At 34.9% G+C, this 25,187-nt stretch overlaps 2 protein-coding genes and 1 long non-coding RNA gene across 4 annotated transcripts in view; 2 read left to right on the forward strand and 1 right to left on the reverse strand.

Moving 5' to 3' along the window:
- Positions 1-25,187, reverse strand: part of LOC127871441 (coiled-coil domain-containing protein 74B-like) — a 187,249-nt gene that overhangs the window by 79,892 nt on the left and 82,170 nt on the right. The gene's annotated exons all lie outside the window — the stretch shown is intronic.
- LOC127871440 (nucleoredoxin-like) overlaps positions 1-25,187 on the forward strand; it is a 205,077-nt gene that overhangs the window by 50,271 nt on the left and 129,619 nt on the right. The window contains exons 5-7 of one of the 2 annotated variants that reach the window (XM_052414379.1): positions 6,058-6,148; positions 6,572-6,681; positions 9,112-12,436. The exons of the other annotated variant lie outside the window; for it this stretch is intronic. Coding sequence (XP_052270339.1) covers positions 6,058-6,148; positions 6,572-6,681; positions 9,112-9,306 — 396 coding nt within the window. The 3' untranslated portion in view covers positions 9,307-12,436. Of the gene's footprint in view, positions 1-6,057; positions 6,149-6,571; positions 6,682-9,111; positions 12,437-25,187 lie in introns of those variants that run through there. 2 annotated transcript variants of the gene reach the window in all.
- Positions 22,353-23,843, forward strand: LOC127871448 (uncharacterized). The gene is made up of 2 exons (XR_008045340.1): positions 22,353-22,709; positions 23,648-23,843. It is a non-coding gene; the product is annotated as an uncharacterized LOC127871448 (long non-coding RNA).

Consider the following 25,187-nt stretch of genomic DNA (forward strand, 5'->3'; position numbering starts at 1 on the left):
TACAGACTCAGTATTGTGTTAGGTTTGCAGACTCAGTATTGTGTTAGGTATCCAGACTCTGTATTGTGTTAGGTATTCAGACTCAGTATTGTGTTAGGTTTGCAGACTCAGCATTGTGTTAGGTTTATACACTTAGTATTGTGTTAGGAATACATATATATAAAATGATCAATCTACTTGCGTTATTTATAGTGCGTATATCGTTATGTCACCAATTTTTGCGATGTTCTTTAGATTTCACATCACAAAATTTTGTTAACAAATATACTGAAAATATTAACTTTTTTCAAGTAATGTAATATACCAGTCATGATATTTTCATAAATTTCAACTAATAGTTGTGAAAAAAATACGGTATTTTAGAACTTTTCTTTTTTCGTCATTAATTTTGTGGTTGAGGGTCCCTTTAAAAACAACATAACAGCCAAGTAATTGTTAAGTATTGAGAGATGTAGCTCACAAAACCTTTGTCCATTATAGTTTAAAGGTCAAGGTCACACTTGCTTATCAAAATACAAATATATGCATGCTGCAGCTTGTCAGGACAGTTGATCAGGAAATGTTAACATCAAATTTATCTCAATAATTTTCATACATCTGCATAACTTCTTGCTATTACATTTGAAGCTAAAGATCTCCATTCATTATTTCATGAAAACAAATAAAAAATCTTATCACTCCATCTATACAATGGTTTATAGAGGTATCTTGATTGCTTCTTCATACATTCTTATTTTTTGAAGTATGCATATAGAGATTTTCTAGATGATTTCTTATTTTTAATGCTTTCTTCAATACTGAAATGAGATAATGTTTTGCATTCCTGGATTGCGACCAGCTTCTGCACATGTTGCTAAGGCATTTGCAGTTTTCTAAATTGCTCAGTTATGAGTCTGTGCAGTTAATTGAACGACTGAGATCTTGCTTAATATCTCTTATGCATGGGCTTGCAATTAAACTGACAGGATACTGAGCAGTCATAACAAGTTTATTTATAAATACTGAAATATTTGGTGTGAAAAAAACATAATTACAGGTACCGTAAATCCGCAAACATATAACGCCCTCATGTACAATACGAACCCCCGATTTTGGTCCAAATTCATTGGTAAAGATTTAAAATCTGAGTATTATATACGCACACAAAAATTGGTGTCCGAAATCAACCATGACGCTGTCATTTCTGAAAAATGTGTCAATATATTTATGCCCCCCTTCGAAAAAGAGGGGGTATATTGTTTTGCTCATGTCGGTCTGTCCGTATGTCAATATGTCTGTATGTCCGTATGTCCGTCCACCAGATCTCGATGGTTTCCGGATGATACCTCAAGAACGCTTAGGCCTTGGATCATGAAATTTCATAGGTACATTGATCATGACTCGCAGATGACCCCTATTGATTTTGAGGTCACTAGGTCAAAGGTCACGGTGACCTGAAATAGTAAAATGGTTTCCAGATGATAACTCAAGAACGCTTATGCCTAGGATCATGAAACTTCATAGGTACATTGATCATGACTCGCAGATGACCCCTATCGATTTTCAGGTCACAAGGTCAAAGGTCAAGGTCACGGTGTCCCAAAATAGTAAAATGGTTTCCGGATGATAACTCAAGAACGCTTATGCCTAGGATCATGAAACTTCATAGATACATTGATCATGACTCACAGATGACCCCTATTGATTTTGGGGTCAATAGATCAGAGGTCTAGGTCACAGTGACCCGAAATAGTAAAATGGTTTTCGGATGATAACTCAAGAACGCATACGCCTAGGATCATGAAATTTCATAGGTAGATTGATCATGACTCGCAGAAGACCCCTAATGATTTTGAGGTCACTAGGTCAAAGGTCAAGGTCACAGTGACCCGAAATAGTAAAATGGTTTCCGGATGATAACTCAAGAACACATACGCCTAGGATCATGAAACTTCATAGGTAGATAGATCATGACTTGCAGATGACCCCTATTGATTTTGAGGTCACTAGGTCAAAGGTCAAGGTCACGATGACCCGAAATAGTAAAATGGTTTCCGGATGATAACTCAAGAAGGCATACGCCTAGGATCATGAAACTTCATTGTTAGATAGATCATGACTCGCAGATGACCCATATTGATTTTGAGGTCACTAGGTCAAAGGTCACGGTCACGGTGACCCAAAATAGTAAAATGGTTTTCAGATGATAACTCAAGAACGCATACGCCTAGGATCATGAAACTTGATAGGTAGATTGATCATGACTCGCAGATGACCCCTATTGATTTTGAGGTCACTTGGTCAAAGGTCAAGGTCACGGTGACCCGATATAGTAAAATGATTTTCTGATGATAACTCAAGAATGCTTATGCCTAGGATCATGAAACTTCATAGGTAGATTGATCATGACTCGCAGATGACCCCTGTTGATTTTCAGGTCACTAGGTCAAAGGTCACGGTGACCCGAAATAGTAAAATGGTTTTCGGATGATAACTCAAGAACGCTTACGCCTAGGATCATGAAACTTCATAGGTACATTGATCATGACTCGCATTTCGCCCATATTGATTTACAGGTCACAAGGTCAAAGGTCAAGGTCACGGTGTCCCAAAATAGTAAAATGGTTTCCGGATGATAACTCAAGAACGCTTATGCCAAGGATCATGACACTTCATAGGTACATTGATCATGACTCGCAGATGACCCCTATTGATTTTCAGGTCACTAGGTCAAAGGTCAAGGTCACAGTGACAAAAAACGTATTCACACAATGGCTGCCACTACAACGGACAGCCCATATGGGGGGCATGCATGTTTTACAAACAGCCCTTGTTAATATTGTAGGAGTATATTGAATAAGATCTCTTAACTATTGCAGATTTTGATGACTGCTCTTGGATAAAAGGGGGGGGGGCATACATGCTTCACAAAAATCTCTTGTTGAGTGTTTATAAAGATCAGGGAACAATGTTTTCCTTAAATGACTATAATAAAATCTGCAAAAATATTCTCTGCAACCACTGAATGGAATTAAAATATTTCCATAATAATGTTCCTGCTATTTGTCACATATTTTATCCTATACATTATGTGTAATGTTCTCATGATAGGTGTTTCAATGTTTGGGACAGAGACGCTAAATTCATCATTTTTAGCATTAGAGGGAGTTCCTGTTCCATTTCAGTGAGCAAACCATAACAATCATGGCCCTCTTGACTTAAGAAGTACATTATTTGCTTTTTTGTGCATTATAGGTTTGTTATAGTTACAAGGCAATAAAATAGAAAAAAATTATAGCATTACCGGTACTATTTTTTCTACCTGATGAATTTTTTTTATAGCCTACATTAACAATCATTGTTAAAATGCGTGCTAATGTAACAGCAACCTACATCAGCATCTTTAAAACAAATTAAGGAATGCAGAGATTCAGCTGCCTTTGTAATGAGGCTCAGAGCCTGTACAAATGAGCTGTTAATGTAATAGCCTCTCATCCTCATATAATGGCTTCTTATCGTGCAATTGCATTATAGTTTCTGCAAGTCTAGGGCCTGATAGAACTTCTAGATACTGGAATGGGGAGTTTCATCTGGCTTCTTAGAAAATGCATGCAAAAAAAACAATAAAAGGATCAGTATATTTTCTGCATATTTAAAGAAGCAATTTTTGGGTTTGATACAATGTAATAATGTTTGTTTGTTTTCCCTGGCCTGGGACCTTTTTTTCAGTGGGCCAACCATCTTGTCCTAACAATCCTCATAATGAAATTTGTCTTTAATAGGGTACAAGAATTGTTCTGATGATAACTGATAACCCATAACAGAGACAATGTTTCTTTGATCAAAATTTGTGTTGTTAAGTTCAATTACTCTGAGCGTTGAGGAATGTGAAAGAAGAGAAACTAAGATGCAAAACAAAATCCAACCGGCTATTGTTTGTCTCTAGAGAGCATGTTGTACATAAAAGCATAAGTTTATTTGTATTTATCACAAAATAATATTAATAATTTTGAAAGGTATTGCATCAATTCCTTGACAGTTCAGTAACTTGCTACATAATGGAATAAAATATATTTTGTTTTAACATTATACAGTGAAAACTGGCTCAAATCTTAAAACAATGAAAAAAATCAGTTTAGTAGGGATTCTGGTTTAGAGGGTTACATAGAGTTAAAATGAATAAAGTCACCAGTGTATTCCTTGTTATAAAAGTATCTGCATTAATTTTTCATTTTTAATGTTTTTGTGTCCGTCTAGCAATCGGAAGGTCATGGGTGTGATCCCAGCTGGGGTAGCATTCTCAAGATCTTCCCCAAAGATATCAAGTACTGGTTATAGGCCCAGGAAACGGACTCGAGAGCGTTTCTATAAGCTTGTGGCTTTCGATGCAATCGAGCTTAAATAAATAGGTTTAAGCTTAACTTATGTGTTTGTAATCTTTATATCACGCTTTACTACGCAGTTCACACACTTAAGACATTATATTGAAGCTTAAAAAAAAACAAAGACCACAAAAAATACTTCTGGAGATAAGGATGTTGTTGAACATGAGAAACATGGCTATGATTATCTTGCTAGATCAATAGTTTCATTATGTTAGGTAAACAGACAGTACAACTAGATTCTTGTTTTTTTAAACCATAAGAGACAGCAAGGCATGTTGTTTGACCGAAGGCACAGGTTTACAGGGATAAGCACATGTTCGAAAAGAGGCACAGGTTATGAGAAACAAACAAGGCTCAGAATATATCATTCAACATGGGTTTTGTTTATATTGAAATAGTGTAGTTATCCCCTGATACGATTTGCTATTGATGTTAAAAACCCCTTAACTAAAAAAAAGAAACGATCGCAAAATCTCTTGCTGTATATTGTGTTCAGTAACTGTGGTACACTGTAACTCCAATATAACGCGGATGACGGGGTCCAAGCCACGAAAACAGCGTTATAAACGGAAAGCGTTATAAGTTTTGAGCTAATTTATTTAAGGGGCTATAAAAACAGGTAAAGTATAGCCTATAATATAGGTCTTGTGTATCTTCATGCTGTGTTGTCAACCGCAAAATACATGCATGTAAACCGAATCGAACGATAACAGTATAACTACCGCTTTTCTAATGTGCACATTTATCCGATAATCCAATATAATTACATCACTTACAAAAAAATAATGTTTAACATTTATGACAAGAAATATGTTTACGAACTTCGTAAACAAATTCATATGCCTACGCCATTTTTCAGAAAAATTAGTACAGTGCATTATGGGACACAGCTTTCATTGGACGAGCGAATTTAAATTTAGATTGAATGCAATACGATACATGTACAAAGAAATGTTTTATTGCGTCATACGCAGCATGTAAAAAACGTGCTTTCCGTGGACTTTCTGATAACTGGCAAAAATTTAAGTGCATCTCTGTTAACTATTACACTGCGTTAGCATGTAAATAAATCGTCAGGATTTTTAAATGTATTTTTCGTATATGTACTGAAACATTAAACACACACAAAGATAACTTTATTTATCAAGCATGTGTAGCATATAATAAACAATAACACACTTACACAGCCATAGTTTATACAACGAAATACAATACACGATAAATACGGAACATAAACAGGTAATCGTTTTAAATAACTTTAATTTGATAATTATTCCGCTTGCACTTGCCTTATTGAAATTAGCGCATCGAACCGCTCTGATAGGGAATACATGTAATAAACACCGACTCGCGAGTTTTCACACCTTTATTGACATTACACAACAGATTAACACCAATTAGCTGTCGAGTGTCGTTTAACCTCTAATCGATTAAAATCAGTTAAACGGACGGATAAAGCAATCAAGCTGTGATCGCCAGCTTCTTTGAATTTATGAAAATACATGAAGTTGCATAACATGGACTTGAATCAGAAATGGAAGGTTGGAGAAAAAACGGGATCCAAGGACCCCCCACGTTATATTGGACACAGCATTATAACGGACCGCACTATATTGGAGTTAAAGTGTATTATGTATTTCTGCCTTATTTCTGCACATGATGATGTCTCAAACACCAGACTGTATGTTTGCAGGAGTATCCATGGTACCCCAAGCCTGTCAATGAGCTCACAGAGGGAGCTGCCATTACACTGAATGAGTCTGCCTGTCTGGTGCTGTTTGTTGGTAGGTAACTGCAGTGGTCTTCATCTTTGTCCACAGCAAAATCAAGTTCATTATCTTCAAAATTGATCCATATGACTGTTTGAATTATTGTTGAATTAATTGATGTCCAACATTTAATTCAGAACAAAGAGGTTCTTTACGCATTATTTATTCAATTGATTTTCCATTTTGCTTATTTCCTCAGGAAGTCAAACTTTCCAAAAGTGACAGTTAAATTATTCAAATAAATAGGTAATGGAGGACAGAAATTAAGGATTTAGGCTGAAATTTATTGTTTCTTATGATAAGCATGACATGAAAGGATAATACATTACATTGTACTACTACATTCAGTTATCTGTTTTTATTAACAGCAAAAACCCAGAAAACTCAGAGATGTTATAAAAATGCCAATGTGTAATTGAATAGTTTCCTGTTTCTCAGAGCCTGAAGATGAGGATGTTGACAAGGCCAGGGAGCTCCTCCTGCCGTCTGCTACTGAAGAGTACAGCAAGGGAGAGCATCGTGATTTATTCTTCTTTATTGGAGCAGATGTGAGTTACTACCCTTACTTTGCTCAGCTAATTGTTTGCAAGTGTGGATTTTCTTCTGATTTTAACAGTGTTCAAGTCATATAATTTCTGTTAGTTAACTTATTCACATTTTTCCTTGGCATAATTAGCTGATCTAGTCAGTTTACCTGTACTAAGAGCACATTCATGTACTGCCATTATCGTATTAGAGATGAAGGGAGAATTGCTATAGAAATAACTTCATGATCTATCCCCGACATTAGGTATCTGGATGGACTATGATTTGAACTCAAGAGTCTCAGATTGACAGTCCATTATTACCTGCTTTATAACCTGAACTAACTAGAAACAACTGCCAACTGTACTGGTCAAGAACAAATACAATCTCCATGCAGAGTTGTGGTTCAATGCTCTCACATTCATGCTCTTCCATCACAAGAGTATCCTACCAGATTTGATAGGATTAAAAAAAAAAAAGTATTATTTTATGAAATTAAGTATTATTTTCTTTTATATTTTTAAAATAGCGTGTAAGTTAAGGTTCATAATCAAAAATAAATTACCTTAATTAAAAAAAGTAAAAATAACAACTGGAAATTATTGTAAAACATGGCTTGGCTATCAACACGTGGTTGGTTATGAAGGCAGGGATTTTATCAAGCTATGCCGGTTCCAGTCAAATCTCTGCGCGGAGGTTGGGATAAATAGCCAAATAGGACCAATAGCCAAAGAACTAGTCATTGTAGAAACATTTTCCTGAGTGTTCTGTTTCTGTTTCCAATATGTATTTTAAGATTTGGTCTTCAAATTATTCTTGTTTACAAGTGTTAGCCCCACTTAATTGGGAGTTCTGTTAAATGGTTTACATGGACTGGATTTTTTACATGTGGTAGGCCTACTGTGGGTACAGCATTTTGTTGTAATAAATAAAACTTAACCCTTTGCATGCTGGGAAATTTGTAGTCTGCAAAAATGTCGTCTGCTTAATTTCTAAAAGTAGCATTTTCTTAGATTTTTTTCAAAGAATACTATCAGAATAGCAAACAGTTTGGATCCTGATGACGTTTTGTGGCGTCTCATCTGGATCCAAACTGTTTGCAAAGGCCTTTAAAATTCGGTTCTAGCGCTCAAAGGGTTAAAACACATAATTGCTGCTGGTAATGTTGAGCTATTTTTAATTTGAAGAATTGTTCTTTTTATAATATGTTGATATAATTATCAAATTAAATTGCATGCAAAATCATCACATGGCCACAAATTTGATTTGTTTATTTCACTAAATAAATAGTTACGGATTTGCTTACAATAAACCAATATTAAATGTATTTATTAAATTAAAGAGTAAGTGCATCTATAACAGTTGGAAAGATGAATCCATAATTCATGTTGGCAAATGACAAGAAATGTTTGTTATAGGTTGTTTGTCACCCATTTCACAAATATGGGGTCATTAAGTGGACTCCTTTGTGGCTTCATACAATACTCTACTCAATGTTATAACATGTGGAATGTTAATGAAATCGAATAAAGGAGCACTGACCTTTATTCAGTGGCAGTTTCATTGCTAGGAACAGGGTATGAACAAATATTAGATAGATTAATATTCATTTGGCTATTGGTCCTCTACCAGTACGTCATGGAATTTAACAATTTAAAAAAAAAATAAACTATTAAATTATTCGTATTTAGAGAATATTCTTCTCTGATAATGAAATGTTAAGTTGATTAAACTTATGAAAATGTATTCCACTGTTTATAACCAGTATAGAAGTATATTGTGCAGTGACTAAATGTTGGAATGCAAATTGTCCTCACAAAATATGAAATGGTACAAGATCATTTTGACTTTTTCATCTAAAGTTGAACATATATCAGTAAAAAAAAGACAATCAAGATGAGGGTTCAGCTTAAAAAATGTATTTCAATGTGAGCAACATCTGGAGTTAGGCTGCCCGCATAAGACCCATTTTTGCATGATGCAGCTCATATCAGATATTATAGCTTTACACTTGACATTTTATTGTCCCCTACCGGTTTCACCGGAGGGGACTTATGGTTTGCGCTGTGTGTGTGTCTGTCTGTCTGTCAGTCTGCCACACTTTTCTGGATCCTGCGATAACTTAAAAAGTTCTTCATATTTTTTCACTTGAACTTGAAACATGGATAGATGGCAATATGGACATTATGCACGTCATTTCATTTTGTTCCTACATCAAAAAATCTGGTTTCTATGGCAACAAATAAAAAACAAATCTGACAATGGTGGAGCCGGTTGGGGAAATATATTGCTTGGCAATAGTCTTGTTTTTAATATTTTATCTGAATTCAATTCTTGATCATTATGAATTATTTTTGGACTTTAACATGTCTTAAATCATGAATGTCAAAGGATATCCTATGTTGCATTTCTTCTTTATCTTAATTTAGAGAGTCTGATTGTTTTCTTTGCAGGACGATATTTGTGACCCTGTACGCAATTTTGCCGCTCTTCCGGATAGCACTCCCCTGTTAACGATACTGGATTTCCCGGAGCAGAAAGTGTACATCAGTAAGGAGAGAGAAAATATCACGTCTAACATTGTGTCCCAATTTGTTCAGGACTATCTCAATGGAATATTGCCCTCCCAGGCAATAAGGCATAGTTAAAAACTGTTAGCATAGTTTGCACAACTATCAGTTTCATAGACTTTAATCTGTCATGGAAAAGGTTAAATAAGTACTACAGTGTGTTGTAAACGCATGGCAGCAATTAATTTAATGGAGGAATTTTGACAGAAAAGATTGATAATTATTTTATGCAGGGTATATCTTTTACATACCGGTACTAATGTTTCATCTTTGTCCGACTAAGGGATATAGTGTTCTCATGTAGTATTTTTTGTTATGCATCGTTACATTTCTAGTTCTTAAAAGGCATTTAACATTTCTAGTTCTGACAAGGCATTTAATTCAAATATCAGCACAATAGCTTGTATTTGTTTTTATGTGGATTTTGTGTTTGTATGTTTTATTTCATGTTTTAAATTACAAGAACTGGATTGTGTGTGTTGTTTAGAACAGTATTTTATTTTAAAAACATGAAGCATGTACGTACTTGAATTTGTAATCAATTAATCAAGTTGTTTATGTTATTAACATTGCGTACTTATGAGCACAAAATATGAAAAGTTATAAACACTTGTTACAAATAGAATTAACACTATATGTAGTAAATGTAACGGGTTTATACAGATATGTTATATCTGAGAAGTGAAAAATATATCAAAATATTATTTTATTTCATTGATTGCAATGTGAACTTTTGCATTTTGGTCTGTTAGGTTTATTTAACACAATTATGCTTCAAGTTAGTGGACTCTCCCATCCTTCTAAATTGGATCAATTTATTTCCAAAATTAGGGATGTCTAGTATATTTATTTCTATATTTAGACTATTTCTTACAGGAATTCCTTTAAGCAAACAGTGTAGACCCAGATGAGACGCCGCATCATGCTGGGTCTCATCTGGGTCTAAGCTGTTTGCCAAGGCCTTTTTAGCTCACCTGAGCACGTTGCTCATGGTGAGCTTTTGTGATCGCTTTTTGTCCGTCGTCCTTGTGCGTTGTGCGGCGTCAACAATTGCCTTGTTAACTCTCTAGAGGCCACATTTATTTTCCAATCTTCATAAAATTTGGTCAGAAGATTGGTTTCAATGATATCTTGGATGAGTTAAAAAATGGTTATGTATGCTGGAAAAACATGGCTGCCACGGGGCGGGGCATTTTTCCTTATATGGCTATATATATGGCTATAGTAAAATCTTGTTAACAGAGGCCACATTTATTGTCTGATCTTCATAAAACTTGGTCAGAAGATTAATCCCAATAATATCTTGGACGAGTTCGCAAATGAAGCCGGTTGGTTGAAAAACATGGGGCATTTTACCTTATATGGCTATAGTAAAACCTTGTTAACACTCTAGAGGCCACATTTATTTTCCGATCTTCATGAAACTTGCTCAGAAGATTTGTCCCACTGATATCTTGGATGAGTTCAAAAATGGTAACATTTGCTTGAAAAACATGGCCACCAAGGGGAAGGGCATTTTTCCTTTTATGGCTATAGTAAAATCTCGTTAACACTCTAGAGGCCACATTTATTGTCCAATCTTCATGAAACTGGGTCAGAAGATTCATCTTAATAATATCTTGGACGAGTTCAAAAATGATGCCGGTTGGTTGAAAAACATGGCCGCCAGCGGGCGGGGCATTTTTCCTTATATGGCTTTAGTAAAATCTTGTAAACACTCTAGAGGCCACATTTATTGTCCAATCTTAATGAAATATGGTCAGAAGATTTGTCTTAATGATATTTTGGATGAGTTCGAAAATGATTATGTTTGCTTGAAAAACATTGCCGCCAAGGGGCGGGGCATTTTTCCTTATATGGCTATAAAAGGCTAAAGTAAATTCTTGTTAACACTCTAGAGGCCATATTTACTGTCCGATCTTCATGAAACTTGGTCAGAAGATTCATACCAAAAATATCTTGGACAGTTCAAAAATGATGTCAGTTGGTTGAAAAACATGGCTGCCAGGGGGCGGGGCATTTTTCCTTATATGGCTATATAAGGTTATAGTAAAATCTTGTTAACACTCTAGAGGCCACATTTACTGTCCGATCTTCATGAAACTTGGTCAGAAGATTCATACCAATAATATCTTGGACAGTTCAAAAATGATGCCGGTTGGTTGAAAAACATGGCTGCCAGGGAGCGGGGCATTTTTCCTTATATGGCTATAGTAAAACCTTGTTAACACTCTAGAGGCCACATTTATTTTCCGATCTTCATGAAACTTGGTCAGAAGATTTGTCCCAATAATATCTTGTTATCTCAGGTGAGCGACTTTGGGCCTTTCAGGCCCTTATGTTTCTAGACACTAGGCATAAATGGGTTAATTAAGAAGAAAGATTATCTGCAACATTTTCTTTTAAGTCCATTTTTTAACAACTTGTTTGAACATGCTTTATATGAAGATTTAGGACATACCAGTCCTACAGAAATTACAAATTTGCACATTCAATTTGCAATGACAATGTTAATGGTCATCATTTTGATGATGTCTTGTTGTTTGAATGTGATGAAAGTGCAATCAATTTCTTAATCTGGTGCTTTTTTTGTCTTATGCATACTTTCTTAATGCCATAATCTCTTTTTGAGAAATTGCAATTGCTGGCATCTGTTTTAATGATACCATTGTAATGTAATACTGTTTGGATATCTGCATTAATTTCTCAAAAGAAAAAAAAGAAAAATATATTTTCATTTGTATTTACCAAATTTTTATATCAATTAACTGCAGGTTATAACACACATTAATGTGTACCACAAGTGAACACAAAACATTCAATTTCATTAAAATGGCATGCATGTGTATCTCACGAAGCTGCACATTTTGAGTGGTGAAAGGTCAAGGTCATCCTTCAAGGTCAAAGGTCAAATTTATGGCTTCAAAGTGGCGCAATAGGGGGCATTGTGTTTCTGACAAACACATATCTTGTTTAATATATTTCAGAGATTCTTACTTTTTTATCATTTTTTGATTAAAATGATTAAAACTTATTTTCATGTGTTTGTTTGGATTTGATATTCTTTTTAATTTTGTATTTTTATGACAACTGTAAATATTAAAGCGTAGATGTATATGTCTTAAAAACATGTTATGCAATAACAGTCTTGTCGTTTTATAATGTTTCTTTATTAGTGCTTCTAAAGTGAATACAAAATGTTCTATAAGAGTTGTTTTCTCACTTTTATCTCACCTCAGCACATCATGCTTATGGTGAACTTTTGTGGTCACCTTTTGTCTTTCATTTGTCATGTGATGTTAACGAATCCAGGACAATCGCTCCTTCGGACAATCGCTCCTACACTAAATTTAACAGGGCGGACAGTCGCTCCTACGATGTTTTGACAGGGCGGACAATTGCTCCTACGATGTTTAGACAGGGCGGACAGTCGCTCCTACATTATTTTGCCAACCCGGACAATCACTCCTACATTCTTTTGTCAACCAGGACAGTCACTCCTAAGTAATTTTGACTCCACGGCAAAGCGCAGTATAGGCCGATCAAAGGCTAACACCCTAATTAACCGACAATTAATTTTGCCATCTTGTTAACAGTAAGCCGATGCAACATGGGACATTCGTTCCCACATTACATTTATGCGAATAAGTGCCATTCTGCAAATGGAATTAACATAAAAACCGCATAGATGAAATGTTGTTCTTTATTTCATTTCTGTATTTATGATATGACATATATATAAAATTTGTAAACATATATGCACACAAAATACGAAAGCGCATACAAACGAAAGGAAACACATATGTACATTTGGAATTCACTGTCCGGGACGCACCAGACGCGTAGGTAGCGTCAAAGTAGTCCACTACCGATGTGAGGATGTCTGGTGTGGACTGCTTCAAGTATGCCATCCTGCTGGCGACATCATCCACGGGTAGGAACGCATGGCCGTCTAACATGCCACAAAAGTGACGGATTTCCTCATCCTCCCTGTAGATACTTGCCAATCCCTCGGCCTGGATGTGTCGCCAAGTCGTCTGGGTCAGGTGGTAAAAACAGCCTTGGATGCGGATAGAGGGAATAACCAACCTCACTGCGTTGTGTATCCCGAGTTCTGCTTCGTGCGAATGAGGATTCGTACCGTTCACTTGTGTTACCTGAAATCAGAAGTTATATTTATATAATAGCAAATAAATAGTAATTAAATAACAATAAAATTTAGTTTAAATAAAAAAAAAACATGTGTTTCTGGCAAATAAGGTAGCAACAATCAAAAAGTCTTAATAATACGCAAACATCCTTTTCAAGCACAATCTGTCAATAAATATAATTTAATAAATAATTGCTATATCAAAAATGGTAATATCAATCGATAGTGACCACTTTGACACCTATGATGTGCGAACCGTGCATAAAGATTAAAGACTGGCGTCACATTTCCGTTAATTAAGGTAAGTAAACAATTGGTTAGGTCATTGTTATCACATTTGACCCATTGATGTTTGACGCTGAACGATTTCTTAATTGGCATTTCTATTATTATTAAAATAGTGTATTAAAGTGATACCGCACGATTTTTATATATGTTAAATTGTAATAATTATACTGATAAAATGTTATACGTATATGTTACAATAACACAAAATAGACAAGAAAAATGATTACATTGAAGACGAAATTCATAAATGCAACATGCTGGCGAATTCGACTGTACAGACATTCTCGATTTCAGAATTAAATTTCTGGCTTATTTCGCATTTTTCGACACATGTTCTTAACTTTTTTATTTATTTTAATTTATATTGAAATATATGTATAATAAGTTTTTTTACAGTTTATATAAATTCATAAATATCTGACAAAATCGTGCAGTCTCACTTTAATCGTGAAGTTTTTAGTATATTATTTACACAACGAATGTTTCGTGAGCATGAATGGGCATAATAACTTTTAAGTTATTGTTATATGTCTACTTACACTGAGATCTGTTATGAGCAAACCCTTGCAGGAATCGGGACGACTTTTACTGCATACCCATCGTCTTGTAGACTTTGACGTGTGCTTCTTTGAATATGAGTGACCGTCTAAGCATAGCACAGACTGACCGCGTTTGTTCGTTAGAAGTTCCATGTTGGAAGTGAATTTGAACATTACAATATATACATATTGTTTTCACAGTTTGCTAAATTACATTTAAAGAATCGACAAACTGAAACATAGTTTTTTAATAAGTAAATTAATTAATTAAAATCACATTGATCGGCTCATGTTGAGTCGACTTACTTTTAACAAGTCGTTAATTTTAATTGTCGGTTAATTATAGGTGTTAGCCTTTGATCGGCCTATACTACGTTTTGCCGTGGAGCCAAAATTATGTAGGAGCGACTGTCCTGGTTGACAAAAGAATGTAGGAGTGATTGTCCGGGTTGGCAAGATATCTTGGCTGGGTTCAAAACTGGGTCACATGAGCTAAAAAACAAGGTCACTAGGTTATAAAGGGAAAAAGCTTGTTAACATTCTAGAAGTCACATTTGTTTAATCTTCGTGAAACTTGTTTGAACACTTCATCTAATGATATCTCAGTTAGGTTTGATAATGGTTCCAGTTCACTGAAATGATGGCCTCAAGCCAGCAGGGTAGTTTTCTTTATATTGTTAAGTAAAACATTGTTAACACTATAGAAGACACATTGATTGTCCAATCTTCATGAAACTGTCAGAACATGTGTTCTTATGATGTATTGTCTTAGTTTGAAAATGGTTCTGGCTAGCTGGTAAACATGGTTGTCAGGTGACAGGGCACTTTTCCTAATATGACTCTAGTGACAGCTGCCTTGTTAATTCTCTTGAAGAAACTTTTTTGTCCAATCTTTATGAAACTTGCTCAGATTTTTTTATTTTGATATTTCAATTGAGGTTGAAAATGGTTTCAGTCTTTTGAAAAACATATGGCAGTCACACGATGCTTCATTTAACTTGCTATTTTGGATAATGTGCAATCTTTTAACACAGGTTGCAGTTGCTTCTTTCTTGGGAAGATTATTACAACAAATAAAGAAACACTATGATAGTATGATCTGGAAGTTCTTGGTGGTGTTGGTGGCGGTGGCGGCGGCGGTAGTGGTGGATTGGTAGAAAAGAAGATCTTATTAACTTCATATAAGTAAAACATGTAATATCTTTAAAAAAAGATATACGGCGTTGATTGTGGTTGGAGTTGGTGAAAGGTAAAGAATTCAATGAATGAGATCAAAGATAGCGAATGTCTTTTTTTGCGCAGTTCTTAGCTGCATCACGCGCAGTAAGGGATGTAACGCTGAGTTTTTGCGGCTTAATTTACATTATTACATATTGCTAGTCATAAACCTATAGATACAAAACAGACAACCAAAAGAAGAAGTGAAATTAAAACATATGAGTCAACCGGCCACACGCAAAGTATCCATACATATTTTAAATATTTATACGCGCGTTCTTTGAACAAACCTGTTTTAGTGGTTTGTCGGGCATTGTGGTGAATATTTCTATTTTTTGTCGACTGTATATTTTTTAATACAAATAACTTCACTGTTCTTCACTGGTTCTTAACTGGCCCCAATCCATACTCAGTAAGTCCTTTATATAGTAACTCCGACGGCTCTGGCGGCTCCGACGGCTTTAGCGGCTCTGGCAGCTCCGACGGCTCATATTATCCGTTAAACAGCACCGCCTTATCGACGGGAATATTGTACACATACATACACACACACATATATAATACATTAGTTAATATGGTGGAATAATTCTTGTTAAATTAATCAAAAATAATATTTATCACGGTATTGTTGAAAACACATTAAGAATCTATTATTGACATACCATAATTATATCGCTGAATATCTTCATTTAACATATTTCTGGTCTAAAGAAAATTCCAGTTCACCTAGTTCACGCGATAGCGTCTGTATAATATAACGATTATTTTACTGGTCGCGAGCTGACCCTGATTCCTTGCGGGTTGGAATGCAATGCATTGAAGTGAGGCCACGCTTCCACTGCTGAAACGACGGCTTGTTTAAAACTTTATACTTTTAAATGTTCAATTTCGAAAACAATTTTAAATGGTTTGACCAAAAAAATATCAGGATAGGGAAAAACGATACTTTTATGAACTTAAATATACCAGTACACAGACAGGAATATGGAAGTTATTACCAAATATGAGAAAATAACCTTTAAGTACAAACGCTCTGGCGCTAGCAATCCTCTGAAAATAAAAGTTGCATGCACAAACTGTATTGATGTCAAGAGTTGAGTGTAAAACTGTTCTATATATCAAGCCTTTTCATTACAAATAAAAAAAATCATGCTGAACACGCGGTAAAACAGTGTTATAAAGACGCGGTCATGTTTCCAATGTTCTGCTGGTATGCTCAAATCAGCCAATGGAATAAATGAAGTGTATTCATTCATGTCTAGCCCCGTGAAATTGTATTTGAATTTTATTGGACACTTAAAAAGATCAGGTAAGGTAAAAAGTGACGTTAAACAGCTATGCCGAAACATGGATAATCAGGGGGGCACGCGTATACGGGAGCTTACCGCGTTTAAGTGAGAAAGTTGTTGCAAAACTTCAAAGATGGCATCGTTTGTTGGATTTTCTTAAAGGAAGGGAGGATATTTTCACCCGGTAAGCCCCTTTGTATTTATAATTATTTTAAATGAATACGCCGTTTCGGCTCTCCGGTGTGTGTGCTTCCCTCGGTTTTTTGTTTCAAGATCGTAGACGTCGGGATATAAAAGTTATTGAAGGAAAACCGTCCACAAATCTGTTGTCTACTTACGGGACGTTCGAGAAATTGGATGTACAAATATCATTTTCTCTTATAATACACAGTATTGACACACGTGAACAGTAAAATATAAATAAAATCATGATTATTTCATTTGACCGACGCCGTTTTATCACTGATAATTAATTTATTGGCAAACGTTATTAGTTTAACCCCCTTATTTGGAACTGACTTCCTTTTGAGCATATTTTGGGACCTGACTTCCAATGACAAACAGCTCTTTCATATGTAAAAGAGCTTGACATGATATACCTAACCATCTTAAATAAAGTGTATATGTGTACTTCAATATTATAGTTTTATAGCATGTTACGTGGTGCAATATAAGTGTTTTCTTAATCACGTTACTTACTGTAGAATAATAATAATGCTGTTCGAAAAACCTGCCGACCAATTGAATCAATTCACCTATTTTCAAGAAGATGGGTTGTGTGGTGGCTGGTGTACGAGATAATAGAACGTTTATCTTTCAGTAATATTATAATTAATTCCATGTATTTTATGACGTGTCGACCTTATTCTGCTATGAACTTTTTTTAACCATTCTTTTACTGTCTTTTCAGATGATGCAGGTTAAAGGGCGAAAATAAGTGCATCTTTCGATGCAGTATATATAATCAGGAATTTTACATCAGGGGAGGATTGAGATATCATGCCCCATTCATGGACCACATGAGTTTAAATGTAGAATATGCAAGAAAGAATCCTTCAACAGAGCCGGACTAAAACAGTAAATAAAAAACATGAACATAACAAAACATGTACAGCTGATGTTTGTAGTGTTTTTGTTTTATTTATAAAGTCTACATAGACACGTCTGACATGTAATTGCTATGAGTGCTACTTACTTACACGTTTTATTCCGTATATGTCATGATGCTAGTTTCTCACTTTGTTTGAAAATAAACCATTATCTGTGTTACGTCATTTCTTCCTACGATGTTTCTGCATAAATTTCCAATTGTATTCAGCACTTACATACATGATAAAAAAAGATTTTGGTCGGATTTAATTCGTTATGCATTTGACATATTAACATTACTAACGATTATAAGGCAATGTTAGGAACAAACGAAATAATCTTTCTAAGTGAACCAATACTTTATTCCCTCAATACAACAGTCATAAATAATATATATTCACATAGGTATAAAAGAGAAAAAAACATACATTTATAAAAATTATATTGATCACTTCTACTGAAATCATATCGTGTATTGCATTTGCACAAACCTTTCTATCCACTACAAATTCACCTGTTGCGATTATAATATAGTGACCAACTCAGAACTGGTTTAAAAGAAGGTCGTCCAAAATGTGTCACATCAAAGTCACATACATGTATCCGTATCGTTATGGTAAAACGCGTCAAATGTCATTGTATTAAATAAACAATTCATATTTAAGTATAATAAAAAAACATCCACCGATATGCATTTTCTAAGCAGGTGTCAGGTATTCCAAATTGCTTCATGTATTCCGAATCGCAACAATGGCAGTATTTGGTTACATCAACCTTATACCAGTATCAAGCCGGCTTTATCCTCTTCTGCTTTTCATTACACTTTTATTGCACGTATTTGTGATTGTTTGGCAAGGTACTTCGACGTAATCTTTTTTGTTTGATTGATGGGTTTTCATGTACCTATCGCATTCTAGAGCGGTACACACTTCGTTACGCCGTCTTTTTTAATCTTGGCATCCTCAACATATATAACTGGCGTCTAGATATCTGGAAATAGTAAGCATAGTATTCCGTTGGATGCATATTCAAACATAAGTATGTCCATATGTGTTAAAATAAACAGGTAAGAATTACACTGTGTTTATAATACCGTCGAATGTCTTATATTACACACACTAAATGTTAGCGTTAAGTACGCGATAAAACATATAATGATACAAATTAATAATAAAACAATTAATAGAAAAAAGAAAACTCTTGATTTCTTCAAGTGAAAATGTTTTCCAAGACATTCGCACCAATGTGGAATTCATTCACGAAAGTTATTTCGCATAAAACCTTGTAACATAGGAAAGAGCTGTTAATCAATTGGAAGTCAGGTCCCAAAATGTGCTTAAAAGGAAGTTTAGTTCCAAAAATGGGGGTTAACCCGTTATAATTCCGCATTAAATATTCGAAATTACATAACAACGCGTCGAGATAATAAAATATTCGTGATTTATGTTATATTTTACTGTACACATGCACAAATACTGTTTATTATGAGAGAAAATGATATTCGAACATCCAACATCTCGAAGGTCAAGAAATTAAACAACAAATTTGTCGACGGTTTTGCTTCAATAACTTTTTTATTCCGACGTCTACGGTTTTGAAACAAAAAACCGAGGGAGCACAAACACCGTAGAGCCGAAAGGGTTTATTCATTTAAAAGAAATATAAATATAAACTGGCTTACCGGGTGAAAATATCCGCTACTCCTTCACGAAAAACACTTAAACGACGCCATCTTTGAAGTTTTGCAACAACTTTCTCACTTAAACGCGGTAAGCTCCCGTATACGCATGCCCCCCTGATAATGAATCTTTGTAACAAGGACTATCCACAAATATGGGGAAACACTTCAAAAATCATATTTACATGGTAATTCTTAATCAGCAAAGATAATTTTTGTTAATTCCCCACCACTTAGAATGGACTATATGAATGCCTTACCTTTAACAATGACATTTACTTGTCTGTTCAATCTTTTGTAAACATGGCACAAAATATAACGGTCATTGATATTACGTCATGTGTTGATGAACACAAGACATGAGTCAGTCATATAAACTCAAGGTAAAGTACGTTTGCTTGTTATTTTTGGGGATTGTTCATGTAGTCAATTATTTAGCCATTTTGCCAGATTTAAAGAGTTGTCTGTTACTGTAATAAGTATGTCCACTAAGTACTGGTAAACCAGCTGACTTAGGAAAATTGATTTGATTAACTGAATGCTGTGACACAAATGAAATATTGTTAAAAACTCCAGCTAAACAAACAAATTTGAAAACAGTTAAATGATTGTTGAGACAAAAACCAAAGTTAAAAAACACATGTATACAACTATAAGAATTATTCCACTATGATTTCAAAAGCGTCTCAAGACACTGTCCATCTATTTTTAACTCTAAGGCCGTTGCAAAAAAAAACATTTTATAATTATGACCAATTCAGCTGTCAGGAGTCTGTTGTTAACATAGCTTTAAAAGCTTTAGTCCAATTTAAAGCCAAATTGGTTAACGACTGAGACCTTTTCTATATGAAGTTTGCTTCAGACAGGTGGTCTGAGTTTAGACCATGGACTTCTTATTAAAATGGTTCTTATGCCGTACACAGCAAGCGAAGCATGCGCATTCTTGCGGTCCGATCAAGAGCTACCCTGTCTTCTATAAAGTCACTCAATGTTTCTTGGTCTCAATAGCTGATAGGGTCCTAACAAGCCTGTTCAACTACGCAGACTGGTCTGGAGATACGCTTGCTGCATGTGGCATAAGAAGTAAAGGACCTATTTTTTTATGATGCAGGTCAAATAGTTGTATTAGAAGTACATGTATACAAGTTGTATTAGAAGTACATGTATACAAGTAAAGCTCAGTAAAAAGCATTCAAATAGTTTTTATACGCCCGTATAAAATACGGGACGTATTATGTGAAACCCCTTGGCGGGCGGCGGGCGGCGGGCGGCGGGCGGAAGGCATCACTTTGTCCGGACTCTAATTCAAATTGTATTCATCCGATCTTCACCAAACTTGGTCAGCAGTTGCATCTAGTTGATATCTAGGCCAAGTTCGAATATGGGTCATGCCGGGTCAAAAACTAGGTCATAGGGTCAATAAGTGCATTTTCAAAGGGGCCACTTTGTCCGGACTCTATTTCAAAATGTATTCATCCGATCTTCACCAAACTTGGTCAGCAGTTGCATCTAGTTGATATCTAGGCCAAGTTCGAATATGGGTCATGCCGGGTCAAAAACTAGGTCATAGGGTCAATAAGTGCATTTTCAAAGGGGCCACTTTGTCCGGACTCTATTTCAAATTGTATTCATCCGATCTTCACCAAACTTGGTCAGCAGTTGCATCTAGTTGATATATAGGCCAAGTTCGAATATGGGTCATGCCGGGTCAAAAACTAGGTCATAGGGTCAATTAGTGCATTTTCAACGGCGCCACTTTGTCCGGACTCTAATTCAAATTGTATTCATCCGATCTTCACCAAATTTGGTCAGAAGTTGTGTCTAGATGATATGTAGGTCAAGTTCAAATATGGGTCATGCCGTGTCAAAAACTAGGTCACGAGGTTACTTAGTGCATTTCAAGCATTTAGCATGGTGTCCGCTCTCTAATTGAAGTAGTTTTCATCTGATCTTCACCTAATTTGGTCAGAAGTTGTGTCTAGATGATATGTAGGTCAAGTTCGAACATGGGTCATGCCGGGTCAAAAACGAGGTCACATAGTGCATTTCAAGCATTAAGCATGTTGTCCGCTCTTTAATTGAAGTAGTTTTCATCTGATCTTCACCAAATTTAGTCAGATGTTACATCTAAGTGATATCTAGGTCAAGTTCAAATATGGGTCATGCCGGGTCAATAACTAGGTCTTGAGGACACTTTCAAGCATTGAGCATGGTGTCCAAAACCTTCGAACGGGCGTATCTTGTGACAGTTTGGCACTCTTGTTCTATTTAAATTAAAGCACATCTTATAATGTCATATTCGGAACTTTATTTCAAAGCAACTTTAAGACTTAAATGTTACATGTCTTTTTTTAGACAAAAACTATGATTTCACAATTGATCGCCAAAACGGTTCATTAGACGCTGAAGACTTTTTACAAAAATGAGATACAAAAGATATAGCACATGCCTTTTAAAAAGTACAATTATCAATATAAAAAGTGTGCAGTTAGCCATGTAAGTTATAAGAATAACCAACACACAAAGAGCTATCAATACAATTTAGAATATGTTCGCTGTAATAAGGTAGAGTGTAACCTTTAAAGTGTGCATATAATATCTTAGGGTTACATCGATGATAAACACGGAACAATCGGGACACCTCGGACAATTCCGCCATATCAGACGGTGTGGTGTAGCCCACTGTCCGATGCGTTCAGATTGAAACACGGAAGACACCATTCTATACATAGATGGTGACGTCACTTCGTGATTGTCAGTAAGAGTCAATCGTGATACATCGGCTATCTCGGATTCCTCCGTAAGATAGGCCTCGTGGCTAACGGTCGCCATATTGCCTTGTATTACTACTTTACTACCCAAAAGGTTGTCAGTCTATTGTTATGAGGCTGTATACGATGCGCGTTGAACTAGCGCCAAACTTTTTACCGAAACTTTGATATTAAGAGCACTATTAACGTTCATTTGTGTTGCATTTTGACCTATTATCCAAGTGATTTACTTTTCCATTATTATTTAATCACCCTATCATCCAATTTTTAAGATGAAATTACGGTGTTTACAAAACCAACCAAACCGAAAGTGAAACTGGATGCATTACGTTTCGCGATGTAAACATTAAATATTTGTTCAGTTTGAGGAAGCGAATCGATAATAGACGTTGGAATATGTATGCAATACAGACTATATTGCCGATTGTAGTACTGGCTAAAAAATACCCTTTATGACAGGTTATGTATAGAACGTTAATCAAATAGTGACCATAAATCACTACAAATGTCTGGGTTGTTCATTAACCCATTTATGCCCAGTGGACTCTCCCATCCTTCTAAATTGGATCAATTTATTTCCAAAAGTAGGAGTGTCTGGTATATTTATTTCTATATTTAGAATATTTCTTACAGAAATTTCTTTAAGCAAACAGCGCAGACCCAGATGAGACGCCGCATTATGCGGCGTCTCATCTGGGTCTACGCTGTTTGCAATGTCCTTTTTTCAGGACGCTAGGCATGAATGGGTTAATATAATTAATGCACGTTTCTGATCTAATTGCCTGTATCTAGTTGTAATTACCATGATATTGATAAAATTAAAACGTTTTTTTCATAAATTAACATTACATGTTTTATTTTTATCATTTAGGGAATATATAATTGTATCATTATCATCATTAAATATTCTGAAAATGATCTAAATTATCATGATTACTTTAAAGTAGAATTTTTAAATTTTACTCATTATTTTTAATGAATTTGCACATTTGCTTGATTCAAAATAAAATGTATTAATAAGGGTTTCAGTTGTTAGTTTTAACCCATTTTTAGTTCGATTAAATTTAAAGTACTAACTACGTACATGTATGTAAAATGCTCTTGAGTTCGTTTCCTGGGCCTAGAACCAGTACTTGGGTGTCTCTTGGAGATTTCTTAAGAATGCTCCCACACTGGGGATCAAACCAGTGACCTCCAGATCATTAGGTGGACACCACATCCATTACACATCAGCGACCTTTAATTAGTAAATAACTTTAGTATTGCAGCATTATATAATGTAATGTTGCTACATATTTTTGGAAAATGATTAATGTGCAGTACTAAATAAATCTAAATGCAAACAATTTTAATTGTGTATATTGTGTGATTATTAGTTACAAAGTCCCTTTTTACAGGTATACTGGATTATGAAAGACTGATAAACATAAAATTGACAACTCATCTCCCCAACGATACTTTGTGTGGCTCATTCTCGGAACAAACCCATAGTCAGTGAGAAAACTACAGTGTAAAAAGACCACTTGATTGTGACAATTATGGCTGACCAAGCAAATGTTATCATTTAAAATAAAGAAAACTTCCAGTTCAATATACATTTTATACCAATTATGACATTGGCCAACACAGAAAATAATTATAAGGTTGATTTTCCAAAAATTGACTGTTACAATTGGATACTGTTTTAAGCTTCACTCTACTTTGTCTGAAAATAAAAGTCCTAAATGATGTAATAGAAACATACATATTTAATTTTTAGTTTAACAAGGATATATATACATATGTATACATACATATATTATAATATCTTTTTATCGATGGTCAATCAATTTAAGTTTAACTCATATATACATACACATTTTATACATGTGTATGCTTTGATTTTTTTCTATTGAAGCCAAATTAATATCCCATTAGATAGATAGATAATATCACAGCAGTATTCCTATTTTGTCTGCAAGTACTGCAGAAATCATGGATTATTATTTTACTGAGTCAGCCTTAATCTTTATATTGTAATTGTTAAAACAGATTAAGATGTGCATTATACAATTGAGGATGCATCAAGATTTAAAAATGGTACATGTATAAATTAATAAAGAATCAATAACAATCAGAAACTGTGCTTTTTTTCAGTATTGTGTGAAAGGATTTAAAGTAATGATGTGTTTTTGAAATATGATTTATGTGAATTTGAATTAATATATAAAATTTAGTGATTTTCTCAGACAAAAACTGTTAATTACATACTAAAGTATTCAGAATGTATTATTGTAATATTCATTGGAATTTTTTAGTACAAAAAACACTTTTCCCTGGCATTTGTATTTATAGTAATTGCATATTTTATAATTCTGACAGCATTTATAAACTGTGTTCATGCAAGCATGAACACGGTTTCATTTTTTGAGTATTTAAACAAGAGAGCCATGATGGCCCTGTATCACTCCACTGCTGAAAAAAGGCTGAAACAAATTTCTCTGCATGTGCAAATACTTAAATATAGGCCCTATTTAAGCACATGTACACTTTTGTGACCTTCTGGGCTGGGTCAAATTTAACCCCAGGGGCATAATTTGAGAAAACTTTGTAGAGGACTACTATATCTCACTACATACAAAATGTGGTAGCCCTAGGTCCTAGAGTTAAGGACAAGAATATTTTTAAAGTTTTCACAAAAAAAAGCAAGATATAAGCGTATATAATGTTAAATTTTGTGACATGCGGGTCAGGATCAAATTTGACCCAAAGGGCATAATTTGAACAAACTTGGTAGAGGACTAAAAGATGTTACTGCATACCAAATTTGGTAGCCATAGTCCAAATGGTTTTCGACAAGAAGATTTTTAAAGATTTCACAAAATAGGCGCTTTAAAAGCATTTATTCAATTTTGTGACCCCCCGGGGCAGGGTCAAAGTTGACCCAACAGGCATTAT

This window comes from Dreissena polymorpha, chromosome 3 (genome assembly GCF_020536995.1).
Source record: "Dreissena polymorpha isolate Duluth1 chromosome 3, UMN_Dpol_1.0, whole genome shotgun sequence".
NCBI lineage: Eukaryota > Metazoa > Mollusca > Bivalvia > Myida > Dreissenidae > Dreissena > Dreissena polymorpha.